The sequence below is a fragment of the Camellia sinensis genome, chromosome 7 (assembly GCF_055761805.1).
Source record: "Camellia sinensis isolate YWXY chromosome 7, ASM5576180v1, whole genome shotgun sequence".
Lineage (NCBI taxonomy): Eukaryota > Viridiplantae > Streptophyta > Magnoliopsida > Ericales > Theaceae > Camellia > Camellia sinensis.
This window is the reverse complement of record NC_138967.1, coordinates 166,516,104-166,543,955: the sequence shown is the minus strand read 5'-3', so window position 1 is coordinate 166,543,955 and position 27,852 is coordinate 166,516,104. Positions and strand designations below refer to the sequence as shown.

At 37.3% G+C, this 27,852-nt stretch overlaps 1 protein-coding gene across 1 annotated transcript in view; it reads left to right on the top strand.

The window, feature by feature from the left end:
- LOC145796268 (uncharacterized) overlaps positions 1-26,265 on the top strand; it is a 30,999-nt gene extending 4,734 nt beyond the window's left edge. Inside the window, exons 3-6 of the mRNA XM_082881337.1 lie at positions 16,589-16,754; positions 16,850-17,014; positions 17,595-17,662; positions 25,891-26,265. Coding sequence (XP_082737463.1) covers positions 16,589-16,754; positions 16,850-17,014; positions 17,595-17,662; positions 25,891-25,965 — 474 coding nt within the window. The 3' untranslated portion in view covers positions 25,966-26,265. The remainder of the gene's footprint in view (positions 1-16,588; positions 16,755-16,849; positions 17,015-17,594; positions 17,663-25,890) is intronic.
- The last annotated feature ends 1,587 nt before the right edge of the window (positions 26,266-27,852 follow it).

Sequence of the window (27,852 nt, the reverse complement as noted above, 5' to 3'; positions counted from 1 at the left end):
AAGAGCTTTCTTTTGATCTGAGTAGCTTGTGATTTTTTTGACATGGAGTTTCTCTGAGTTTTTCTCTTCCACATTCTAAGCTTGAGGTAGGGATTCTTCGCACCTCCTTATGGGTTTTAACTTATGTTTTTATAAAGCCATCTTGTGAAAGAAACGGACTTTTGAATAAATCTTGGGTTTTGGTTCTAAGTTAAAATGAGGATTTTTCAAATGGTTTCATGAAAATGATTATGGGGTTGGGAATGAGGTGTGGAGATAACAAAATGGTTGGCTTTTGAAATTTGGAAGTGATCTTGGAACAAGGGGGTTTTGCCCTAAATGTTGATTCTTTTTTTATTACAAATAATGATATTGATGTTGGAAACATCGAATTTAATTGTTATTGATTAAGATGGTAGAGTTAGGTATGTATTATCACTCACATCTCGAAATTTGGAAAATTTATTTTAATGGAAATTATTTTATCTGTTTAGAGATATTTGTTCTGGGCTATCGGTGGAGGATAGTTGTGATTGTTGTAGAAATTGCATGAGAACTAGGAGAATGAAAACTATTTCTCATCTATTGTATCGAGCATTGTCATACATTTACACATTTGTAATAATTACATTGTTTTGAGAAAATGGTAAATACTTGGTGAACTGGGTTGGGGGTGTGGTTACTATGATAAGTTGGCCTGTGTGTCCTTGGTGAAAGACCAGAAACCTACGCGGATAGGTGTCGAGCCTTCTGGTTAATATCGATAAAAATGACAAAAGAGTAGTGCTTATATAGCCTGCTAGCAGAGACGTACCTAGAGATTCACAGAGTTGTATCAACGAACTAGTTTTCTATAAAAGGGAAAGTGTTTCATGAATGGTAATATAAACCTAGCATGGCATGATCTGAAAGAGATATAAAATGTTTTGTGAGCATTGCATGTGCATTTTACCCTTATAGCTTTTTTAAGATTCATATGTTGTGTTGAATTATTTCTATTAGGCTTTGTGTAACGTCTCCAAAATAATCAGAATAAAACCTATCTCATAAGAGGAAATAAAGTTGAAACAAAGTACTTTCATTGATCAGAGTTGATATATAAAAGGTGGCACATGCTTTATACATTCATAAATGATTCATCTTGAATCTACGTGTGTTACAAATAGTAATAAGAAATGAAAGCTAACAAATATCTAAATGCCCTAAAGGCTTACATTTTTCCAAGACCGTGCTTGGTTACAAGAAAACGAGTCAAAAGCTCAATACACATAAGCCCTCGGCTTGAAAAGAAAATAAATACAAAATGAACAAAAGTGAGCTTCAGCTCCACAGTCCTCCCAAGCTAAGTCTTTGGCGGAGGCATATCACCAGCACCTAAAAATGGTTTTTCCCAAGAGGGTGAGCCAAAGCCTAGTAGAAATAATCTAACACAATATATAAATCTTAACAAAGATATAAATGTGATGTGTATATACAATGCTTGCCACTAAATCATTCACAATTCCTTTAGGACCCATGTTGTGCCAAGTCTTGTATCGTAATTCGTGCTATCTTAATCGCCTTTTTATCTCAATTCATGAGTTATTTCCATTCATTACAAACAACCATACTGAGGATACAACTCAAAGGTTCTCAAATTAATATAGTCATCACACAAACACTTCCATTTGCCATTTTACGAAAATTTCGTCCGCGGGAATCGGCACCCATGTATACACAATGTTTTTGGGATTTTCGCCCTGAACACATAGGCCAACTTAATTCAATGAAGTCCATCCCCTTTCTTCTCCCAAATATGGAGTACATCCCCTTTCTCCTCCCAAACATCATACATATACAATGTATTAAAACACAGTCATATTCAATGACAACCAATAAGAGATTAGTTTCAATTCGCCTAATCCTCATGCAATTCCTACAACAATCATGACTCCTCCACCGATAGCCCAAAACAGATATTTCTAAGAGATATAGGCCTTGTTTGGTTTGTTTTTTAGAAACATTATTGGGAAAAATTCTCTACAAACAAATTTTCAAGAATAATCAAACCAAACAAATTTTTTCAAAAAAATCTCAAAATTTTGTTTGATTATCTACTTTCCAAAATCACTCTCTCTCCCATACAAATCTACAAATCAAATCAATCACTTTTTTTAAAACTCTCTTCCCAAAATAATTTTCCAAAACCATTTCTGAAAAAAAGTAAACCAAACAAGTTTTTGTACTTTTTATCTGAAAAACTACTCTACAAACACAAACCAAATACACCTATACAATCTCTAAAACAGATAAATTATCCAAATTTCCGTAGGTGAGAGGTAATACACTTCCAACTCCACCGTTTATATGAACATGCATCCAATTCATGTTTCCAGTACCAATTTCATTATTTATGCAAAATAATTATTTAAGAAGTTTTAGGGCAAAACCCCATTTTTGTCCAAAACCCAACCCATGTGCCAAAATCAACAATTTCAACACAACACAACCTCATATCGACATTTTCATTTGAAAACCCCTCTTTTGATTTTAAACTAAAACCCTAGGTTTGTCTAAAATCCTCCAAATCCGTACATTTATTTACACAACCACAAATAGCTAAAATAAAACTCATAGGAGAATGTAGAAAGTCCCTATCTCAAGCTTAGAAGACCAAGGGAGAAGCGGAGAAACTCCAAAGACGCCGAAACCAAGATTTATTTGGATCAAAACATAGCTCTTGAAGTGCTCTACCTTTTTAACAAAGGTACAAAGGTGGAGAAATCACTAGATCTAGATGAAAAAGTAGAGAGAAGGTAGGTTTTAGAGAGAGAGGGTCTCAATTTTAGGGTTTGGAGATAAATAGATTTAAAAAAATGATGTAAAATGACCTTTTTACGAATTGATATACGCACAGTCCGCTCGAGCGCAAGAAGTGACGTTCGAGCATAGAATACACACATCCAGTGGTTTTGCAGACAATAGGCCAACGTTCGAGCACAAGAAAGGCCGCTCGAGCTGAGCCCACTTGAGTAGAGAAAGAACTGCTTGAGCGTAGAATACACTCTCACAATAGTTTTACAGACCTGCAAAAGTATTGAGAGTTTACAAAGCCTGCTCGAGTGCAAGAAGTGCCACTCGAGCGGAAGAGCAAAATTCTGGGCAATAAGAGTTGGGAAAACGAGCAACCAACTGTAGACGTCCCTCGAACGCCCCGGGAGGAAAATCCCTGTTCTGTTCATTTGTGGGTTTACTACAGTTCGGACTCAAATTGTCACGGTTCTAAATCTGAACCAAAGAGTCCAAATCCGGCAAATTGTTTTGAGAAAACAGATTTTTAGAAAGAAGTGCCAAACATGGACTACTTTGCCAGTTACAGAGTCGCCACCTAAATATTTTTTTATGGGGGAATTTAGGAAACCCTGACTCGTTTGCCTAAGGCCACGTGTCCGTCATTACCAAAGTTGCCTCGGTTCGGGAACTTGGATACGATCAGGGAAGGTCAGCTATGAGCACCCCCGCTCGCCCGATCCGAAGATTGGCCTCTATTAACCATGATATCTAGTTTTGAAAACGTTATGTGTTCTTTTTCCGATTAATTAGCTAATCTTACTATGTGATGCGCACAACACAAAAGTATAGACTAGATCGCCTAATTTGGAACAAAGCATTGCATATTCGTTTGTTCGGAAATACCATGCAGTTAGCATGATGCGCCGAGCCCGGTGCATGTAATACTGATGAATGAATGCACGCATGCATAGCATAAGGTATGCTAAATTAAATATGCCTAGTACTAACCATCAAAAGCAGGTAAGTAAAAGGGAGAAGAAATGGGGGTTGGAAGACATGCACACACACACCCACACTTATTACACATTCACCCTCGCTCGGAGGGACCAAAAGAATAATACAAATTAATTAACCTACAAGCTAATCAATTATTACAGACCACTTAACTAGTTAAGCAAATTAACTAAGCAAAGAAAGCAATAAAACAGCCTCGGGAAGAGGGTCCAATGCATGCGTGCTCGGGTTTGCTCAGAAATCCGTTACCATGCACAAGCTGCCTCTGTTTACCCTGCTCTGCTTTTCTGAAAATTGCACAAGTCCCAAGGAACACTCTTTGAACACTGTGGAGCATCACCGACCATGGTAGAAGGGTCATCGACCAAATATTCAGCTCTCGGCCTCAAATGTTTGGTCGGTCAGCAATAAAGATGGTCGGCTGACCATGTATGCCTGCAGAATCCTGTTTTGACAACAGCAGAGGACAAACATGGCATGACAATACATTTCAAGCAAATGTGTGCACCAACACCCTCCTTATCATGTTCATGACTCAAAGGAGGATGGTCCTCGACCCTCGGGCCACGAATCGCGCATTTCAATGCGTGATGGCCAAAGAGGCCAAGTTATGCATTTTGATGTCAAATGAAATGCAAACCAAATAAACACATAAGGCCCAACCTCTATCACTTGATCAAGAGACAAGGCATGCATGCTCAATGCAATGTAACCTAGGCATGTGAGCTAAGTATGCAATCATAAGCATGAAAGCAAGTAATGTGTACTAAGTACACAACCTAAACAAACAAACATGCAAGGCATGTGACAACATGTGCAAGCTAACAAACATGCAATATGCAATGCAAACATGCAAACATGCAAGCACGTAACATGTTAAGCAACCAAGACAAAAGAAAGAAAATATGCTCAATGCAATGTGATTCAAGCATGCAACACATGTGATAGGCCAAGTATGCAACAACACACAAGGCGAGCATGCAACAACATGCAAAGGAGAGACTTACACCAAGATGGACAGCTCTCTACTAGGTCCAAAATAGTGGCCAAATGCTAAGGAAATGAAGGCCAAAACACATACAAACATGCATGCACACATGGCCCAACTCTTAAGCATAAAGAAGCAACTTTTAAGCAAACTTAAAAGAGGATAAAACATGAACCAAGGGCAAGCATAGCAAGCTCTGAAAATACATGAGGAATGATGCCAAATCAACCTATCAATGCAAACAAGGCATGCAACTATGTCCAAAACTCAAGGTAAGCCAAGGGGCTTAAACCATAGCTATATGAAGCAAGTCCCAAAGGACTATGGGGACTCAAAACCACCCCAAGGCAGATCAAAACAAGGTCAAAGGCACACCTAGATGGCATCTAAATGGCCTAAGTCTAAAGGCATGCAAAAGGGTTCAAACATGGAGCATAAGATACTAACCTCTTAAAGCATTAAAGGAGCATCAAATGCAAGCATACAAGCATACCACAAGGACTGAAATGATGTTATAAGTGATGCCAAACCACTGGAACAAGCCAAGTAATGCATTCTCAACACTCACACACCCAAGGCTAACAAGCCAAAATTCAAGGTGGCTATGCAAAGCATGTCATGGATGGCCAAAACAACTCCAAACAGACCTTAAGCATACTAAGACATGCATAAAAACTTCACAAAGTTAGGCCAAAAACATGCTAGAAACAAGGCTCAAAGCACAAAGTATGTTAAGGCAATTCATGGCATTACAAGACAAGTATGCAAAGCAAGCATGGTGTGTCTAAACCAACTTAAAATAGTGCTATGTCATGGAAAAATAAGCACAAATACTAGCTAAGACATGGCCAACATGAACTCAACAATGGTGCTCACACATGAGGCTAAAATGACAAACTTTTGAAGACAACACGGAGAGGGGATGACCCTCTCCTTCTTAGGACCTCAAAGCACCATCCCCACCACTAAAATCCAGAACCACTGAAATCCCTTTGGATTTCAGTGGTGAGGAGGCCCAAACAAGGTGGTCCCGGAGCTCACCAAAATAGCACAAAATGGGGGCCAAACAAGGCCTAAGAGGGGTCAAACAACCCCAAACACCAAAACAACCTTAAACAACTATTTTAAGCACTTAAAATCAGAACTTTTATATGTTATAAGTTAAGCTTAAAAACAGATGCAAGGATGGATAAAATCCTATGCAAAAATAGGGAATAAAGGGGTAAAGTTCTTACCCTTGAAGACCTTCTTCACAAGGACCACTCCAGCCCCTTCTCCAAGCTTAGATCAACTCAAGAACTCTGGAAATCACTCCTTAGTACCTCAGTAGCTAAAGGAAAGTGTAACTGTAGGTGTTTGTGTGCAAAACTATGAACAAAACACCTTAATACACACACAAAGAGCAAAAGAGAGGGAGATATAGAGATAGATAGATACACAAGACCTAACCCTAATTCAGACCTCTGGAACTCTTTTTTTGTAACCCTTAAGGAGGGAGGAGAAGGCCTCCCTTTATAGAGGATCACTCTTGCAAAGCTTACAAAACAAGCTAAGCAAGAGTGAAATCCGTCCATACATGTGTATGGAGGGGGGGCAAAGTGGGTGCCAGCTAGCATAGCTGGCATAAAATATCTGCCAAAAGCAGATGGACAGTAGTCGGCCAGCCAAAAATGCCAAATTGGCCAAATAAATAGTCGACCGACCAAACATTTGGCCGATGGCAACAAAACAATGGCCGGTGGCCTCAAGCCATGGCCGGTGAGATGTGGGGATGGCCAATAAGCTATTCCCTGCTCCTCAAGAGCAAAACACAAGTGTTTGGTGCAAAACCAAACACAAAATAGGCAAGTTGAGAGGTCTTGAGGCAAGGCGCGTGGCCGAGACCTCCGAGAACTCAAGACGAACACGAACATGGATGATCACCAAGTGTTCAAACGGTAACGTCCAAGTCTTGAGGACGGTCAAAAATGGGGTGTCTACACCAACCTGTCCCAAAAACAACCACAACAATCCAATAGCCAAGTTTAAGGGAAAAGAAGGTAAGCAAGACATATTCAACAGTACAAATCCAAGAAACTCGAATCCAAAATACAACAAGGGTCGAGTCAAAACCGGAATTGCTATGCTTTGGCTCACCTTATGTAGGAAAAACATTTCAAGTGCAGATGATATGCCTCCGCCAAGGCAATAGCTTGGGAGGACATGGAGTAAGAGCTTCATTTTGTTTAATTGTGTATTTGTTTTGTACAAGCCAAGGGCTTTTATATGTATTGGGATCTAAATCTATTTCGTTGTAACCAAGTACTAACTTGGAAAGTTGTAAGCCTTAAGGGCATTCTCTTATTTGTTTATCTTTCGTTTTGTTCCTCACTATGTAACACATGCTATAGATTTAGAGTTAGACTGATAATGTATAGTTACATGTGTTGCTCTTTTGTATAAGAAATTGAAATTAATGGAAGTGATTATCTCTTCTTATGATGTTTTTTTAGTTAATATTGTGGATGGGTTATTGTATTTTATTCGGGCATAGGCACAATTCAGGTTGGATTCGCATCTAAATACTCATAGCTTCACTGAAATAAAAGATAGAATAAAATTACAATTGAAAGGAGTTTTGTCAAACGGGATTGTCAATAACAAAAACCTAACAGGGTCTTTGCACTAGGAAATTCAGTAGAATGTGACACTCTCACCTACCTATGCTGGTGATGAACTTGTCGCATCCTCCTCTCAAAATTTTTGTATTTGCTATTGGAACTGTCACAAAGCTAGAGATAGCCTGTGGTGGTAAATGAGTAGTGGGTGGTGGTCGGACACTACAACAAAACTGGGTTTTTATGACTTCACATCAACAACATACAGTAAATGCAAACCGTGGTTTCTCACTTTTACGACTTGCATCTTTTGCATGTCATAAATAATTTTCCAACCACGACGTGTCTATTGCGTAGGTTGTTGTAGACGCGCCCTTGGGCTTCATGCTATTACAGTTCGGACTCAAATGTCACGGCTCCGAATCTAATCCCGCAAAATGCAATACGAGACCGATAAATCACCAAAGAGTCTAAATCCGGCAAATCGTTTTTGAAAAACTGATTTTTAAGAAAGAAGTGCTAAACATGGACTGCTTTGCCAGATACAGAGTCGCCACCTAAATATTTTATTTTGGGGAAATTTAGGAAACCCTGACTCATTGCCTAAGGCCACGTGTCCGTCATCACCAAAGTTGCCTCGGCTCGGGAACTTGGGTACGATTGGGGAAGGTCATGCAATGAGCACCCCCGCTCGCCCGATCAAAGATTGGCCTGTACTAAACATGATAGCTTGTTTTTGAAAACACATGCGTTCTTATTCTGGTTATTAGCCTAAAATTACTATGTGATACGCACAACACACAAGTATAGACCGGATCGCCTAAATTGGAACAAAACATTTCATGTTTGTTTATTTGAAAATGGTTTGATGGTGCTACTCGCAAGTAGGCTAAGACGTGGATTTGCCACCCTCAAGTGGCCTTAAGAAAAACATGATTTTGCCACTCTCAAGTGGGCTTAAAACTCGCATTTCGATGAATTGTTCCAATTTAAGCAATCCAACCTTCACCCACAGGCACTCAAGCAGTTATATCATATAAACAGTTAGCCTCATGGCAAGCATACGGTCATGTTAATACTCATACTTATGCAAGATGCTAAAGCATAAAAGCTTACCTAGTACTCCGAGCCAAAACAATAGCTAGTTAGTAATCAATGCATGATCCTACCTATATTAAGATGCGCAATGCAACACATGCAAAATGCAACTAGAATAGGCTCGGCTATCTAAGAATGGCATGTGAAATGCGACAACTTGATACACATATTCAAGTTGGAATTGAAATACTATGCAGTTAGTATGATACGTCGAGCTCGGTGCATGTAATACAGATAAATGATGCAAACATGCGAGCATAAGGATGCTAATTAAAACATGACCTAAAACTAACCATTGAAAGCAGGTAAGTAAAAGGGAGAAAGACGTGGGGTTGGAAGACATTCACACACTCACGCGCACTTATTACAAAATTCGCCCTCTCGACGGAGGGTCCGAATAAATAATACAAATCAACTAATTAATTAACTACCCTAGCTAATTAATTATTACATAACTCTTAACTAATTTAAACAAATTACTAAGCTACGAAACTAAAGAGGCTGCCGCAGCTCCACCTCGGAATGATTGAATGATGCATGCTCGATCGCCTCGCTCGGAAACCCGTTGCCATGCCACATATTGCCTCTGTTTGCACTGTTCTGCACCTCTGAAAACTGCACAAGTCCCAAAGATGCTTCCGAACCACTCCCTGAACACTGTGAGATGTCACCGGCCATGTGGAATTGGTCACCGACCATTTGTGAGGATCTCGGTCAAAAATGTTTAGTCGATCGGCACTGAAGATGGCCGGTCGGCCATATCTTCCTGCAAAATGCTATTTTGCTGCAGCAGAGAACAAACAGAGCATGGCAATGCATTTTCAAGGCAATGTGTGCACAAACACCCTCCCTATCATGTCATGAACTCAAGGGAGTGTAGTGCTCGACCCTCGGACCATCAATCGCGCATTTCAATGCATGATGGCCAAAGGAGCCAAGTGTGCAAATCAATGTGGAATGAATGCAACAAAAACATATGAATGCCTAGAACTCTATCATGCTTGATCAAGAGCATCGGCGACCGAGGATTGAGGCACGTTTCATCACTTCAAGTAGGAACGTTCCTCGTTCCTCGTGTTTGGTTTGACACCCCAAACCAAACACAATGCAATGCATACAACCAAGTACAATGCAACATGGAAATGTAAGGGAATGTAACATGCCCATGACAAATGCAATACAATGCAACCTAACATGTAAACAACATGATATACAATAAGTATGCAATATGACTATGTGACCTAGATATGCAAACATATAATGTGATAGGCATGCAACAGTGATACCGACAATAAGTATGCAATAACATGCAATGCGGTAAGCATACAACAATACACAAACCGCATGATCTATGGACTTATACTGAAAATGAATAGGCCTCAGCCATACCAAAACAGTGGCCAAAGCTCCAAGAAATGATGGAATGAGATGCACAATATGCCTGCGAATGTAATGGCCTAAGAACTAGGCAACAATATACAATCCTCAAACATTAGCAAGAAGTGACAAACATGATAATGTGGCAACAAGGTAAGCTCTGAAATCATGCAAGGAGTGGTGCCAAACTACTCAAACAAGTCAAGCAAAACATGTAAGGAAGTTCAAGGCTTAAGGCTAGACAAGGTGCTTGTATTAAGGCCATATCAACCATGCCCCAAAGGGCCAAGGTGACCCAAAACAGTCCCAAGACAGGCCAAAACAAGACTAGAACATGCATGGAATGAGGCTAAAACATACTAGAAAGGTGAACGCAAAACATGAAGCATGCAAGGCTAACAAAGAGGTGTTACACTACACCTATTTCAACCAAACATGGTATAACTTAAGGAACCAAAATCAGAGTTATGGCAAGTTAGAATATGCCCCCAAACCCACTTAGATTGCATCCCAAATGCCTAAGCATGGTGGCATGCACAATAATCCAATCATGAGGCATCAAATACCAACTCTTCAAAACTTTGGAAGGATGACAAATACAAGTGTATGGCTACACTACATGGACTGAAATCTCATATGGAATGATGCCAAATCATAATAAAAGGTCCAAGTAGTGCATGCTAATGACTTGGACACTCAAAGCCAACAAGCTAGGATATATGGTAGCTATACGAAGCAATGCATATATGATAAAAACCACACCAAATAGAGCTTTAGCATGCTGAAATATGACTAAAAGTCCCTTTGAGTTGAGCCAAAAAATGCGAGCATGATAGTCCAAATGCATGGTGCATGTTTAGGCAAATGAGGGGATTACAAGGCAAGTACATGGTGCATGTAAGAAGCCATTAAACCAACTTTGGACAGAGGTGTAACATGGAAAAATAAGGCTTAATACATGCTGAAATGAAGTCAAAACATGCTAAGCAATCATGCTACCATTATGAGCTATTAACACAAGCAAAAGAGACACAAGGAGAGAGGGGTGTCCCTCTCCTATGCAAGACTCTAAAACCACCTTTCCACCACTGAAAATCCTCTGGATTTTAGTGGTAGAAAAGTCAAGCCAAAGCAAGAATAAAGGCCAAAAAGGATGACCCAAAATAATGCCAAACAAGGCCTAAGAGGGGGTAGACAACCCCCAACCCAAAAGAGACCTTAAACAATCATCTTAAGCATATAAAAATAGAACTTTTTTCAGTTTATAGTTAAACTTGAAACAATATGCAAATAGGTTTAAAAGCTTAAGCCAAAATGGGAAAATAAAAGGTTAGTTGCTCACTCTTGAAGAACACCTTCAAGAACACAACTCCAGCCACTCCCTTGGATCAAAACCAACCCAAGAACTCTAAAACTAACTTCCTAGTGCCTCAGCAACCAAATGAAGGTATTCTATTAGGTGCTCTAGTGCAAAAGTATGAACAAAAACACACTTTAGGTCACAAACACACACACAAATATAGAGAAAGAGAGATATAGAGAGAGAGGGATATATGAACTCTATATCTATTTTGCTAAACCCCTGGAAAGGGAGGGGAGGCTCCCTTCTTATAGGAAATCAAATTCAAAGCTTCTTAGAGAAGCTAAGCTTTGGTTCAAATCCCTCCATACACGTGTATGGAGGGGAGAGTCTATGCTCACCAGCTGGCACAACTGGCATGCACAATGCCTGAAAAAGGCAAAGAAAAGGCCTCAGCCAGAAAATATGGTCGATCGACCAAAATAAGTATCGACCGACCAACAAAAGTGCCGACCGGCCAACATTCATGGCCGATGGCAAGGAAGCAAGGCCGATGGCATCATGCCATAGCCGATGGGGTCTGAGGATGGCCAACAAGCCACCCTCTTTCCTCAGAAGCAAAATCACAAATCCTTGGTCCACAACCAAGCACAAAATAGACAAGTTGAGAGATTCTAGGGCAAGACACGCAGCCGAGACCTTCGGGAACTCAAAACGAACACGAACATGGATGATCATCGAGTGTTCAAACGATGACGTTCAAGTCTTGAGGACGGTAAAAAATGGGGTGTCTACAGTCGTGAATGCTAATAACGATGATTTTTTTTACGGCTTGCAATATTAGCCGTAAATAATAAAACTTTCTATGATGCGCATATGGCATACCGTTAATACATTAACTATACACGTCACACGTACACCAACTGTTAAAAATATTAAACATTTCACGACGCACAAAAAATCAATCGTTAAAAATTTGACTTTTCATGACGTACAAAAACTCAGCCACTTAAAATATAACATTTTTCACGACCTGCAATTCCTATCGTGAAAGGTGCGCGATCGAAAAAAATTAGTGCCAAAATCAAAATTTCCAGCGCCAAACATCAAAATTTCCTCTTCAAAATTCCCAAACATGCCTTGTGAAATCCTCACCTCTCTCTTTCTCTCTTTAGATTTTTCCCATTTCAATAGGTCTCTCCACAGGTACAAACCCTATCTCAATTTCTGATTTGATACTCGAATTTCATCCTCTCTGAATATTTGTTTAGCTCTGTAATATCTGTGTTTGCTATTTTTTATTAGGGTTTTATACCTGTTATTTTGGATTCACATGTCTTGATTTTCTTCTTGTTGTGTATATGTATATATATATGGTATACTGTGGAAATACCAAACCAAACCCTTTGTCTTCTCTCTCTTTCTTCATTTCCCAACACCGTTCTTCTCATCTCTGACGACACTACCACTGTCCCAACACCGCCGTTCTTCATCTCCAGCGGTGCCGCCGGAACTGCATCAAACCTCCACTTTACGCCCTTTGCGGTAACTCCAACGCTCTGCTTCCCCGACTGCACCTCTGCTCTCGTCGACTCCCACCTCAGCCTCCACAACCGTATCCCTCACCCATGCCGGCGACCTCCACCATGATGTTGGCACAGGCCAACAGTGAAGTTGGTTGAACTTCATGAGCATCCGAAGGTGAGACTTTATTGTTATCGATTTCCAAGTTTTCTTCTTCTTCTTCACCATCTTCTTTTCTTTGATTTGTGCTATTTAGGGCTTGTGAAAGCCAAATATTTGATTGGTGCTGTATTACCAATTTTGGGTTTGCCTTGTTTTTTAATGGGTTTGCTTATTTGTTCGTGTTAATCTAATCTTACCTCTGGAAAATAGGCCTAATGATTGAATTTGTGTCGAGCGAAGAAGATTGTGTATTGGAGTTGTGCAATTTCGCCATTTCCACAGCTTCTATTGAACCATTGTGTGCTTATTTTCTGTAAAGAAGCTCGAAAGATACCTTGATTACTTCAATTTTGCTCTGAATTCGATATTTTTTTTAGTGGAATTCTTGTGATTTTGGGTTTGTTTCAATCTCATTCTACATCGAGTCGATTAATTGATTCCCAAGAGCAGGGGATAGAGCTTCTCATCATTATTCTAGTTCTGTTATCATTGGGTAAGCTTCTAATGCTTAGTAGCTCATTTTTATTTGAATTTAGTACTTAATTTCTTAACTTAGTTAAGAGCTCTTGCATGACCCACTAAAATTTAATGATATTAGTGAAGTTGCTGATTAATTTGTTGTCTACTTTATGCTTTTGGACTGTTATTATTTTTTTAAATTTAAAAAAATTACCATGATCAAAGGATGATCAAAATGATCAACTTGCTCAAGTAGAGTAGCTTTTATGTGACTTATGCTTGTCAGGCATAGTGATTGTAGATACGGTCTTAATTTTGTGCCTTGGCATTTTTTTTTTTGTAAAGGAATATACAAATTAGTTGATCTTGCCTTTCGTTACCCCCCCCCCCCCCCCCCCCCCTCTTCCTTATATTTTAACCATGTTTTGAGTACATATTCAAAGTTTTCCATTTGAAGAAGAAATTTATTCCTAGTTACTGTGATACTTATGAATTTCATGGCACAATATATGCACAAGTAAACAGTGTATTGTTAGACATAAATTTGATCATATTATGTTAATATATAGAAGAATATATGCTATCAAGTATGTTTACGCACAAAATGTAGTTGTTTAAGATAAATATGGTTGTTCAAATGATTTGGATATCTTACCAAAAGCTAGACCAAATTTGACTGATGACACAAAATTATTAGGTTTGTAGATTTGTGATTTATTCCCTGTTTAATTGAAACATTTCATTCAAGACTAACAATCAGATTCTGATTGTTTTCAATTTGTGCCACTTGCAGTTTTGTTCTATGCAACTCAACTCAACAAGCCTTTTGTCCCAAAGTTTTGATCTATTGCAAACTAATTTAATTGATCTAGCAAATTTTAAAAATCTGGGTCAAATCCTTGCTTAATTTTAGTGGTGCGTGCTAACACACACATTGAATCCCTGCTTTAATGTTTTTTACTTGTCTAAATACCTTAAGATTTGCTTTACTAAAGAATACGAGATTGACCCGGTAATGTTAACTTCCATTTAAGAGAAAAACTATGTGCTGACATGTTGAAGCCTTTTTGGTTTAATGTTCTTGACAGTTGATATTTACTTTTGTTGTTAATATGATTATTATAAAGTGAATAACATAATTTTCAGTTGAAGGCATAACGGGTGGGAATTGGAGAGTGGGAGGGGGAGGGGAGACAAAGAGAATGGGTGGGAAGGGCTACAACCTTTTGTTTGGATAATAAATGGAGGGAAAAGGCGAAGAAGAGTAATCAAAAAGAAGGGAAAGAGAATGGAATAGGGTATGGTTGGAACTCAAATCTATGATCTACACACAATCCAAATGAATCGAAGAGGGTATGGTTGGAACTCACTTTTAATTAGAAGTAGGGGCAAAAATGGCCCCTCCAATACCTCCCAATTTTGGAGGTGAACAAAAGTTGTAGTCATAGGGATTTTACAATCCCTCTCAATTCTTTCCCCTCCTACTTGTTAAACACCCAAACAAGGGGAAGTCACGAATTTTTCTTCACTTTCCAAGCATAATGTTGAGCTATAGCCAAGCTTATCATGATGGTAATATGGGTAGTTGATTTTGTGTTACATTCCATATTCCATAATCATTTTTTATACTAATCATGGCTTGAGCTGCTGATCACAGTGACACAATTATTCTCCCCTTTAGCTATCAAGTTCTTTGGAAGGGTTGAGGTAGTGATATATTATTGAACTTATATTCTCAATTTTTCTGATGCAATTTTAGTTTTTTGGGTGTCTTTTAATTTTCTTGTTTTTCTGTAAAGATTGACATCAATGTTATAAACTTATAATTTAGTTGAACATGTTATGAACATATTCTATTATGATTATTTCACAATGTTAGTCCCTTTTGGCAATTCCAACTTTTTAAGGGGACTTATAATTCAAATTCAAATTAAAAGGGCATTGATTTCCAAAAATTTTCAATATTTATAAGACTATTTTGGAAAATTAGAAAGATTTATGTTGAATTTTCAAAGAGGACTATATTTTGGGCATCCTAAATTGGAAATAAGGAGTAACAATATAGGATAGAGGGAGTAATTGTTAACGAATTTTATTTTTTTGGCTAATACTTTACATTAGTGCAATTAGCTACAAGATCCAGTGTCAACGATGGACTGTCAGATTCTTTTAGTCATATATGTATGTTTGTGTATATATGTAGTTCACTAGTTTCTGTGACCATGATTGGTTAGTATTGAAGTGGAACACGAGACCATGATCTTATATTAACTTCAATTTTTTGAAATTACTTGTTGGATTTATGTTTGTGGACAAAGAAACTGGTTTGGAAATGCTCATGAAAAATGTCCAATCCAAATTATGTGCAAATATATTTGTATATTTGTAGTAATAGCAGGGGCATACTTTTTTTTATTCTTCTGAGAGGATACAAAGAATCGAGAGGTTGTTTTTCATCTATGAATGTACCAGATTAAAACACATCCAAATTCCAAAGAAGCTATGGACTAGTTTGAAATTGAATATGTATCTTTTGTAAAGCTCTGAATGTAGATTTGGATCAGTGGTATTGAATGTGAATGTAACTGCTTTTTAATATGCAACGGATGTGTGGAAATGTAGGTACACTGAGATTTTATTACGCACCTTCCCCTTATCATTCTTCATTTTTTGAATCTGTTTTACAGGATTTTATTCACTAAGATTTAAACATTTTTTTAAGATGTTTGGAATCGAGAAAATTCGTTCTATAGTTCATTAAAGGATCAACAATTGTTGATAAGTATGCTTTATAAAACTATGCTTCAGCTTGATAGAGAACGAATTGCTACGGCTTCCATCAGTAATCAGTGGTTCATACTTCTTTATTGTTATATGTTTATTTGTTTCATTTTTATTCTTTCTGTGGGGGAGTAACGCTTCAATTCTTGACTATGAACTTACAAAAATAACAATTTTGCAAAAAGATGAACAGTGATTTTGAGTCAGATGAAGAACAGTGCATATTAAGACTTCATTTGTGTATTGTGGTGCTGTTGGATATGTTATGAGTGGTTGAATTGTAATGATGCCATGCACTGATCATTTTATTAGTTTTAAGGGAAATAAATTAGACATATTTCTACCTTCCTTTTTGCTTTGAACATAGTGTTGGCATTCTACATTGCAAGAAAGGATACTAGTGAATAAATGATATAGAGTCAGATAATGTACATTAGAAGTAATAGTTATTTATTATTTGAGAACATTTATTTATTTAATTTTATATGGCTATTTTCTAGTACTTTACATTTGTACTCTTTTTATTTTATATTTTAGGCAATCAATGAGATTAGTTTGACATTCCCTAAATATGTAGGGGTGTTGCTCTTTCCACTAATACTCCAGGTATCCCCTGCATCTTTGATCCTCATGGAAGAGCTAGCATATGTGGTGATTGACATGTTGACAAGATTTATTCTCCTAATTGATAAGATTTTCTCTGGTTTTTAATCTTATTTTTGTGTTGTGTTACATGTACTCTTCTTTGAATGATGCCATCTTATCTATTAAATTTTTTGTCATCTTATCAGTCATGAGGGCTCTCTACAACAATCTTAAATTGTTTCTGGAGAATTGTTGGAGTTGTCTTTTTAACTGATTATGTGCTGTACTCATATGAGAATTGTTATGTTCTAAAGCAGGCAGCTCATCTGGATTTGGACACATCCACATCTTCTTTTAGTGTTTATGATGGCCATGGAGGTAACCAATTTTTATGACCTTATTGTAAGGTTTTCTAAACCTTATGATTATGTTCATCTGATTATGTTCTAAAACTTCTGAGGTCATCTTCTTCAATTTTTTCATTTGGATGTGTATTTCTGTAAATATTTGGAAGGATATCAAATATTATGATCAAGGTTTGAATTTTGTCATAAAGTGCATCATTGTCAAGACCTGTAAGATTGAGTTGCTCTTACATGGCTAATTAATCATTTTCCTCATAATTAAAGTGGGTGGGTTTGATATGCAAGCTAGTACTGGATAAGTCCGGAAAATGGACTACATTTTCTTTTTTAAATTTGAATTTTTAATTTAATTTAATGATAAGACACATGATATACCGATCATATCCTACTCTACTGGTTTTGCTCATCTATCTCAAGAAATTACCTCAGCAAGTAATTTTCTGTTTCTACTTAATACGCATGGATTTTTATATTCTCTGTCATTTGTATGTGTGCACGTTTGTGCGTTTGGATTTGTTTCTGCCAAACTCTTATGTCTTTAGCATACTTGTGCTAGTTTCGTGAGCATGTTTTGGTTATATTTATTTGCACAGGGTTTGGCTCTGCTTTAAATATGGAAACACTTGTTACTGCTGCGGAGAGAAGGAATACTCCTTTAGAGGTAATTTATTCAAAGTTTGATTGTCATCTATGTATATATATTTGATATTTATTATCACCCATGTAGTATGCATGGAGTATTTGATCTCAATTTCTTACTAAGCAACCTGGAATTGATGTATTCATCGTTCATCAAAACAATAGGCTAGATTTGCCTCATTGTTCAAATAAAAATTGCGTGCATCTTGTGATAGCATTTTGAGAACTTGAGACTACTTTGCTTACCACCTCTTTCCAGTAAAAAGTCAACACTTCGGTATGATGCTTTTACAACCCCCTCCAAACAGAATTGACGCCACGAAAATACATTTAAGCTTTTCTCAATTCCATCCTAGAATTAAACATGGCGATTGAACTTGTCACAACCTCCTTAATTATCCACTAAAGGTTTTAACAGGGTCTTTCCAAACACTCCCTTACATGAGAGAGGATGACACAATGAGCTCTACATTCAGGAGCATCTAACCCCTATATCTCCAGATCATGCAATTAGTTGACACCTCCATACGCTTGAGACCCCCCTTGAAAAACACGACACCCATCATTTTTCAAAAAAGAAGCAAAACATGAATTGTGTACCTGTTTAGAGAACTCATTGTAAGCATCTACTTCAATATGCTTTGAACTGAATTCCTTTTTTGTGGACAATCATTGACTTGTGAGCTCTCCTTTATTGCTGTTCATTATGTTGGGGAATTTGAAAATAGTTTTCAAAATGTATAGTTTAATTTTTGGGTGTTTTAAAAACCTTCCATGTTTTCTTTGGAAAGCATGAAATAAGCTTAGGGACTTTATCCCACATTGGAAAGAGAGCAAAACATGGAGCACTTAATAAAGTACTTCATGGAATGTTTTTTGAATATGGAATTATGGGATGAAAGCTAGTGTGCATACACCCACATCGTAAGGATAGTGCTTCGCACCATACGCACATGCGCGTGGCATGGGCAGTGGGCTGTGTGGCGTTTGATGGTGCACTTTGCACTTAGCTCGTCGCCATGAGGGCGCTTTCCTATTTGCATCAGACAGGTTGGAGTGATGACGTGGATCTGATGTGGCATGGGCTATGTGGAATACAGTCAGCTCCATGTGGTAGTAACGTGTTGTCTGTTGGCGATGAGTCAACCAACCGATCAAACGGTTGTATGTCCGATCTGGAGCGGGTTGATCATAGCCATTGATTGAAGATGCGCGTGATCGTACGGATGAGATGGCACCCGATCGTGATCAGGTGTGATTAGTTAAGGCATCTATTCGGTGTCAGAATGATCTGCACCATAGATCGTCGATCTAACGGTCAGATCTGATCGGATGCGATCAAGGGACATGACCATTCGATCAAATCCATCAAGGCCTATAAATAGGCTACGAAATCAGCCATTTCATTTCATTCAAAATCCTAAAAAGCATTCTTGCAATTCTCTCTCTTTCTCTTGATTTTGAATTTTTAATCAAGAGTTTCTTAAGAAAATTTATGTTTTTCTTATTGATAATCAAGTTCTGTCGATTTGATTATTAGTGTCATGGTTTCTTGATTATATCAAGAATGTTCTGATCTATTGTCGTCAGTGCAGACGCCGATAGATTAGATCTTTAGATTAGACTTCATTGTATCCTGGAGGCAAATTTGTTGTAACCCTCTGCACACCTTTTGGTGGGTACAAATATTGTCTTTAGGAAAGCGACTTAGTAATGCGACTTGAAGCACTAATTGGTTGTTCTATATAGATAAGATCATTGCCAAATTTTGAAGACCCGAAGACCACCATTTGAAGAATTCAAGATCCTTTGTTCCAACAATCTAAAGACAATATTTGGATATGGCGATGTCTATTTAGAAAACGACTCAAGATTTCATGAAGCTTGACCATTATGATGGAGGAAATTTCCAACGCTGGCAAAAGAAGATGCACTTTTTGCTCACCACTCTCAAAGTGGTCTATGTGCTAACTACCCTCTATCTAACGGAGCAAGAAGACGAGACTGTGGAGCAAACCCGTGCCAAAACCAAATGGGAGAATGACGACTACATTTGCTGAGGACACATTTTGAATGCATTGTCAATGCATTGCCAGACTCTCTATTCGATGTGTATTAACATCTGGAAATGGCAAAGCAATTCTGGGACTTATTACAGTCAAAGTACCTTACCGAGGATGCCACCAGTAAGAAATTTCTTGTTAGTAATTTTATTTGTTTTACAATGATTGATACAAAGCCCAATATGGAACAATTCCATGAGATCTAACATATTCTGAGTCAATTTTGACAAAAGAATATGAACATGGATGAATCTATTGTAGTTTCATCTATAATAGAGAAACTGTCGTCTTCTTGGAAGGATTTTAAGAAAACTCTGAAACATAAAAAGGAACATCTTACTTTAGAGGAATTGGCTCAACACTTTCGATTTGAGGAAGAGTCAAGGTTACTTGAAAGTAAAGATAACCAATTGGCTCAGACGTCTAAGATCCACATGGTGGATGATGGTAAGAGGTTCAACAAAAAGAAGCGTAAGCATGAACCCCAACTCGAGAAAAATGCTAAGAAGCCGAAAGGTGCTTGTTAGCACTGTGGCAAGCCAGGGCACTTCAAAAATGAATGCTGATCATACAGGAAGAAGCTAGAAGCATCAAATGCCAAGAACAAGTTCGTGGCTGTTGTATCCAAGGTGAACATGCTCGAAGATGCTGGTGACTGGTAGATTGACTCAGGAGCAACAAGGCACGTCTTCAACGACAAGAGTCGTTTCACTACTTATGAACAAGTGAGTGATGAAATAGTTTTCTACATGGGCAACTCTTCAATTGCTGCTATCAAAGGCAAAGGGACGGTGGATCTAGAATTTACATCCGGAAAAGTCCCAAGTCTTAATGATGTTTATCATGTACCTGATGTCAGGAAAAACTTTGCATCTGGAAGCCTATTTAATGAGCATGGTTTCAAGTTAGTATTTGAGTTGGACAAATTTGTCCTGTCTAAGGATGGGATTTTTGTTGGGAAGGGCTACATGTATCAAGGAATGTTCAAACTTAACGTTATCAATAATACATTTGTTTCTGCTTATATTGTTGATTCTCTTTCTTTATGGCATGCTCGTTTAGGTCATGTTAATACTAGAAAAATGCATGATATGGTTAATTTAGATTTAATTCCTAAGTATGACATTGATATGTTTGAAAAATGTAAATATTGTGTGCAATCAAAAATTACTCGCATTCCATTTCCTAAAGTAGATAAAACCACATCTCTGCTTGAACTTGTGCATAGTGATGTATGTGACATGCATAGTACCCCCACTAGAGGTGGTAAGAAATATTTTGTAACATTCATTGATGATTTTTCTAAGTATTGTCATATCTATCTTTTGCATTCAAAAGATGAGGTGCTTGATAAATTCAAGATTTTTAAGACAGAAGTAGAAAATCAATGTACTGTCAAATAAAGAGACTTAGGTCTGATAGAGGCGGTGAATACCATTTTCTAGAATATTGTGAAAATGTTGGTATTATTCATGAGAAGTCTGCACCCTACACACTACAACAAAAAGGAGTAGCTGAAAGAAAGAATAAGACATTAACAGAAATGATTAATGCTATGCTTTCTTATTCCAGTTTAAGTTCTGGTTTTTGGGGTGAAGCCTTGCTCACTGTCTATCACATATTCAATAGAATTCCTCTCAAGAAAAGAAATGTTACTTCTTATGAACTTTAGAAAAACAAGAAACTTAATTTTGGTTACTTGAAAACATGGGGCTGTAGAGCAATAGTCAGATTGCCTGAACCTAAAACGAAGAAATTAGGTAAAAAAGGAATTGAATGCATATTCCTTGGCTATGCTAGCAAAGCATATAGGTTTCTGGTAGTAGAGCCCAATGGTTCAATGGAAACAAATACCATCATTGAATCACGTGATGTGGTATTTTATAAGAATCATTTCACAACCATTCCAAGGTTGGATTCTAATCAAGAAAATGAATCAACTCCTTTGATGTCTACAGAGGAAAGTGAACGACATGAACCTAATGAGCCTATTGAGCTAAGGAGGAGTAGGAGGGCTAGGATTGAGAAATCATTTGGCCCTGATTTCATTGTTTACCTTGTAGAAGGAACTAGAAAAGCTTATTGTAAACAAACAATGATTTCTTTGAATATGGATTTAGATCCATTAACCTTTGAGGAAGCTATAAAGTCTCAAGATGTTGCTTTCTAGAAAGAAGCAATAAACGATGAGATGGATTCTATTATAGGTAACAATACTTGGATACTTGCTGATTTGCCACCTGGATCCAAACCTATTGGCTATAAATGAATTTTCAAAAGGAAAATGAAAGTTGATGGCACAATTGACAAGTTCAAAGCAAGATTAGTTGTTAAGGGTTTTACTCAAAAGGAGGGTATTGATTATTTTGATACATATGTTCCGGTGGCTAGAATCGCCACCATTCGAGTGTTGATTGCCTTAGCCTCAATCTATAAGCTTGAAATCCATCAAATGGATGTTAAGATTGCTTTCCTAAATGGAGAGTTAGATGAGGAAATCTACATGCAACAACCAGAAGGATTTGTTGTACAGGGTCAAGAGCACAAAGTGTGTAAACTCGTGAAGTCAATATATGGACTGAAACAATCTCCAAAATAGTGGCATGAGAAATTTGACAAAGTAATAGTGTTAAATGGTTTTAGGATATATGAATCTGATAAGTGCGTGTACAGTAAGTTTACTGGAAATAGAGGTGTAATCATATGTCTATATGTAGATGACATGCTTATTTTTGGTATTGACAATGATGTCATTGAAAGTACTAAAAGTTTCTTGTCGTCTAGCTTTAGTATGAAAGACATGGGCTTGGCTGATGTAATTTTGGGTATTAAGATCAAACGAGAGGACAATAATTTGATTCTAACCCAGTCGCACTATATTGAGAAAATTCTTAAAAAATTTAATCAATATAATTGTACAGCCATATCTACACCTTTTGATTCAAATTTGAAATTGTATCCTAATACTGGAAGAGCTGTTGATTAACTAGAATACTCAAGAGTAATAGGTAGCCTAATGTATGCCATGACTTGAACTAGACCTGATATCACTTTTGCAGTAGGAAAACTTAGTAGATACACTAGTAATCCCAGACTTAGTAGATACACTAGTAATCTTAGTAGTGTGCATTGGCATGCTGTTAACCGAGTGCTTAGGTACTTGAGGAAAACAATAGACTATGGAATAGTCTATAATGGTTATCCAGCAGTGCTGGAAGGATTCACGGATGCTAGTTGGATAACTGACCGTGAAGATCACTCGTCCACGAGTGGTTGGATTTTTACTCTTGGAGGAGGGGCTATCTCCTGGGGTTCTAAGAAACAAACATGCATAACAGACTCAACCATGGCGTCAGAGTTTGTAGCGTTGGCTTTTTGTAGCAAAGAGGAAAAATGGATAAGGAATCTCTTGTTAGAAATTAAGATATGGCCAAAACCTATGCCACCAATATCTCTGCATTGTGATAGTGAAGCAACTTTATCACGGGCCTATAATGGAAAGTCTAGGCATATAGGACTGAGACATAGTTGTGTCAAGCAGTTAATCACAGAAGGTGTGATTACCATTAGTTATGTAAAGTCAAGTGAAAACTTGGCTGACCCCTTAACAAAGGGACCTGCAAGGGATTTGGTGTGGAAAACATCAAAGAGGATGGGTCTCAAGCTCACTTAACATAATCACTTCTGGTGGAAACTTGACTCAACGCTTGAAGAAACATCAAGTCTTGAGTTTAATGAGCCCAAGTACACTATATGTCGTGATTGCAAGCACTTAGTTTTATTTCATTTTCATCCCAAGGTTGAAGTGCTTGGTACCTGTAATGTGAAAAGAAGAGGATGAGTTAGCAAACTCTTAATAAGCTTACAACTGGGTGGTTAAGGTATTGTAAATTACAGGGGTACTCTCAGTAAGCTTACCTATGTGAGTGTAGGAGGTGGTACCGCTTCCTATGAGTCCAAGGGCTTGACTTTAGAGTGCTCATGAAACAAGATATAGACACAAGGCCAATCCACGTGTCGATTTGTTTGAATACTCGACGTAACCTGTACTGTGTGTGAGACATGTCCGGTTAGTCGTGTAAGATCGCTAGTTCAAAGACAAGTCTACTATGTCATCTTGACTAATTTTGAGATGTCTTCACTAAGTGAATGATTCAAATCGAAAGATATCTTTACCTATGCACAAGGCTGTCAAGTGAACCAAGAGTCATCATTTAGTATTTTGAAAATGGTGGGGGAATGTTGAGGAATTTTCAAAATGGTTTTCAAAATGTATAGTTTAATTTTTGGGTGTTTTAAAAACCTTCCATGCTTTCTTTGGAAAGTATGAAATAAGCTTGGGGATTTTGTCCCACATTGGAAAGAGAGCAAAACATGGAGCACTTAATAAAGTGCTACATGAAATATTCTTTTGAATATGGAATTATGGGATGAAAGTTAGTGTGCATGCACCCACACTGCAAGGATGGTGCTTCGCGCCATCTGCACATGCACACCCACACGCGCGCGCGCGTGGCGTGGGTAGTAGGCTATGTAGCGTTTGATGGTGCACTTTGCACTTAGCACGGACGCATTGGTGCCATGAGGGCGCTTTCCTATTTGCATCGGACAGGTTGGAGCGATGACGTGGATCTGACGTGGCATGGGTGACATGGAATACAGTCAACTCCACGTGGCAGTGATGTGTTGTCCGTTGGCGATGAGTCAACCAATCGATCAAACGGTTGTATGTCTGATCTGGAGCAGGTTGATCATAGCCGTTGATTGGAGATGCGCGCGATCGTACAGATGAGATGGCACCCGATCGTGATCAGGTATGATTAGTCAAGGCATCTATTCGGTGTTAGAATGATCTACACCATAGATCGTCGATCCAATAATCAGATCTGATTGGATGCAATCAAGCAACACCATTCGATCAGATCCATCAAGGCCTATAAATAGGCTATGAAATCAACCATTTCATTCCATCCAAAATCCTAGAAAGCATTCTTGTAATTCTCTCTCTCCCTCACTCTTGATTTTGAATTTTCGATCAAGAGTTTCTTAAGCAAATTTCTATTTTTCTTATTGATAATCAAGTTCTGCAGATTTGATTATTAGTGTTTTGGTTTCTTGATTATATCAAGAGTGTTCTGATTTATTGTCGTCAGTGCAGACGCCGATAGATTAGGTCTTTAGATCAGACTTCATTGTATCCTAGAGGCAAATTTGTTGTAACCCTCTGTACACCTTTTGGTGGGTACAAATATTGTCTTTAGGAAAGCGACTTAGTAATGCGATTTGAAGCACTAATTTTCTGTTTTATATAGACAAGATCATTGCCAAATTTTGAAGACTCGAAGACCACAATTTGAAGAATTCAAGACCCTTTGTTCCAACACATTATACATTCTAATGGAATAAGGAATCCTTTGTTCCTTATTTTGTGATTCCCTTGTAAAATATAACACACTGCCATTGCTGTTTAACTAATTAGTGATGTCAAAAATAAGGCTGGTAATCACCTCCTGCTTCTAGTTTGCTTAAAATCTTTATCTTCATCTTATAATTAATGTTTTAATGAAATTGCTCCTTTGGGATTACATCATAATTTGATTTCCATTTTACATTCTAAAATCTGTCATCAAATGAACTAATATTGACAGAATTAACTTCGTATTTAAAACTTAGCATGAAATAACTTATTTTTGTGAAATGTTTTGGATTGAACAATTCACATTACACCATACATTTCCTACAAATGAAGCAGAGGTTCTATGTTTGGGTTGCCTTTCTTGCTCTTAGTAATATTTTGGAGTTATTATTAATTTTGCTTGTGTAATAGGGAATTGCACTTGCCTAGGTGTTGAACACACAAATACCTTAGCAGTAAAAAAAGAAGAAAGTACATAAAAAGCTTAATAAGCTCTCTATGTTTATGAGTTAATGATTTGGTGTATGAAAAGAAAGGTTTTGTTTTATGTAGATTTTATTTGCTTATACGTTGTGACTATTGAGATCTTGAATTTTTGCTAATTTTTCATCATGACATTGCTTTTATGGGGCCATTGAATTATCTTATTAATTTTGGAAATGTTTTGTTGATGTTTTAAAATTTCTTGATCATTTGTTAATACTTGAAGAAATCTTTTAGTCTCTTAGTCGTTGGTTTTTGTACTTATGTGAAATTTTCTTTGTCATGCAGACAAGAAATGCAATATTTGGAACTTATTTAGCATCACAGAGGTTTTCCAGTTCAGCTGCTTATCGCTATGCGTGATCGTGAGATGTTTGTGCTTGAGGATACTGTTGGAAGCACTATTGCTTGACAATCCATTTCATCAGCTTTGACTTTGAGCAGAGATTCTAACATCTATGGATAGTTTTTGATATTTGGATAGTTTTGGATTTTGTTTAGAATATAGTTTTTGGATAGTTTAAAACTTTTTGGACAATTTAGAGCTTTAGGATTTTTAGATGGTTTTGAACTTGAGGATAGTTTTTAGATGTTTGGAATGTATAGACAATTGTTGAATGTTCATAACTTATGAATATAGTTTCTTTTTGATACTTGAAACAAGATTTGTGGCTAATTGATATTTTGCAAAGCTTGTTTGTAATTCTTGTTAGATTGTATAGAATAGGTAAAATAGAACTTGCTGAATTAAAAAAAAAAATATTATATATTCTACGGGAGGCATAATAAGTCATTGTATTACATATTTTACGGCGCGCAATCAGCATCGTAATTTGTCTCACCAATTAACGGCATGCAAAAGTAGTCGTAGAAAAAGTAATAACGACGCTCAAAATTTGTCGATAAATAGTTTTCAACGGCGTACTATAGCATGTCGTACAAAAATTAATAACGACTACAAAGTATGTCGTTAAAAGTAAATGACTTCTTATGACTGGTCATAATATGACGCACGCTGCACGTCGTAGAAGGGTTTTTACGGCATGCATTGCGCGTCGTAAAAACTCTTTTTTGTTCACGGCTTGGGTTTGTAGCGAGTTTGTAGTAATTCGCCTCACTCTGTATCATATCGGAAAGGGTGGCGGTGGCTGGGCAGGCATGGGGCGAGAGACAGGTTAATTTTGTAGTTAGTAAATATTTTTAATATCTTATGTTGATTTTTTTATTTTTTAGATACACTTAATCTAGATATACATTTTTTTTTTTGTAGAGTGTAATTTAGATATTCTTAAAAAGTATAACATTTGTAAAACAATCACCAAATACAAAAAAATAAAAAGTCAGTATATTTTTATATTTTGTTATATTTAATAAACATTTTAAAGATTTTTATATAAATTTTATACTTTTTAATATATCAAGATTTAAGTAGATCTAAAAAGTAAAAATAAAAAAAATTGATTAAAATATTTTGAAAAAATTACTAAAAATATAAAAATAAGAATTGAAAAATCAGAAATTATTTTTGAAAACTCTAAACTAAATAGAGTGAGTTATATTTCACCATTTTTTTAAAAAAAAATTACCCATAAATCCTATATGGAGGAAAGTTAAATCATTTAGTCCTGAGAGTTTTTTTATGGACCAATTAGTTCTATTTTTTGGGTAAGTTTTATTTAGTTGATTTTGGTTCCATTTGAGTTTACATGAATACCCTTTGTATGATATATTTTCCAAAATGGGTGATTTGGTTTTGGCTGGGAAAGGCAATGTGTAGACGCGTCCCGAGGGCCTTGCTTCTACAGTTTGGACTCAAATTGTCTCGATTCTGAATCTAATCCCGCAAAGTACAATGCGAAATCGATAAATCACCAAAGAGTCCAAATCTGACAAATTGTTTTGGAAAACTGATTTTTAAGAAAGAAGTGCCAAACATGGACTGTTTTGCTAGATACAGAGTTGCCACTTAAATATTTTATTTTAGGAAATTTAGGAAACCCTGACTCGCGCTTAAGGCCACGTGTCCGTCATCACCAAAGTTGCCTCGGCTCGAGAACTTGGGTACGATTGGGGAAGGTCAGCTATGAGCACCCCCGCTCGCCCAATCAAAGATCGGCCACTACTAAACATGATATCTTGTTTTCGAAAGCACATGTGTTCTTAATCCGGTTAATTAGCTAATCTTACTATGTGATGCACACGGCAAAACAAGTATAGACTAGATCGCCTAATTTGAAACAAAGCATCGCA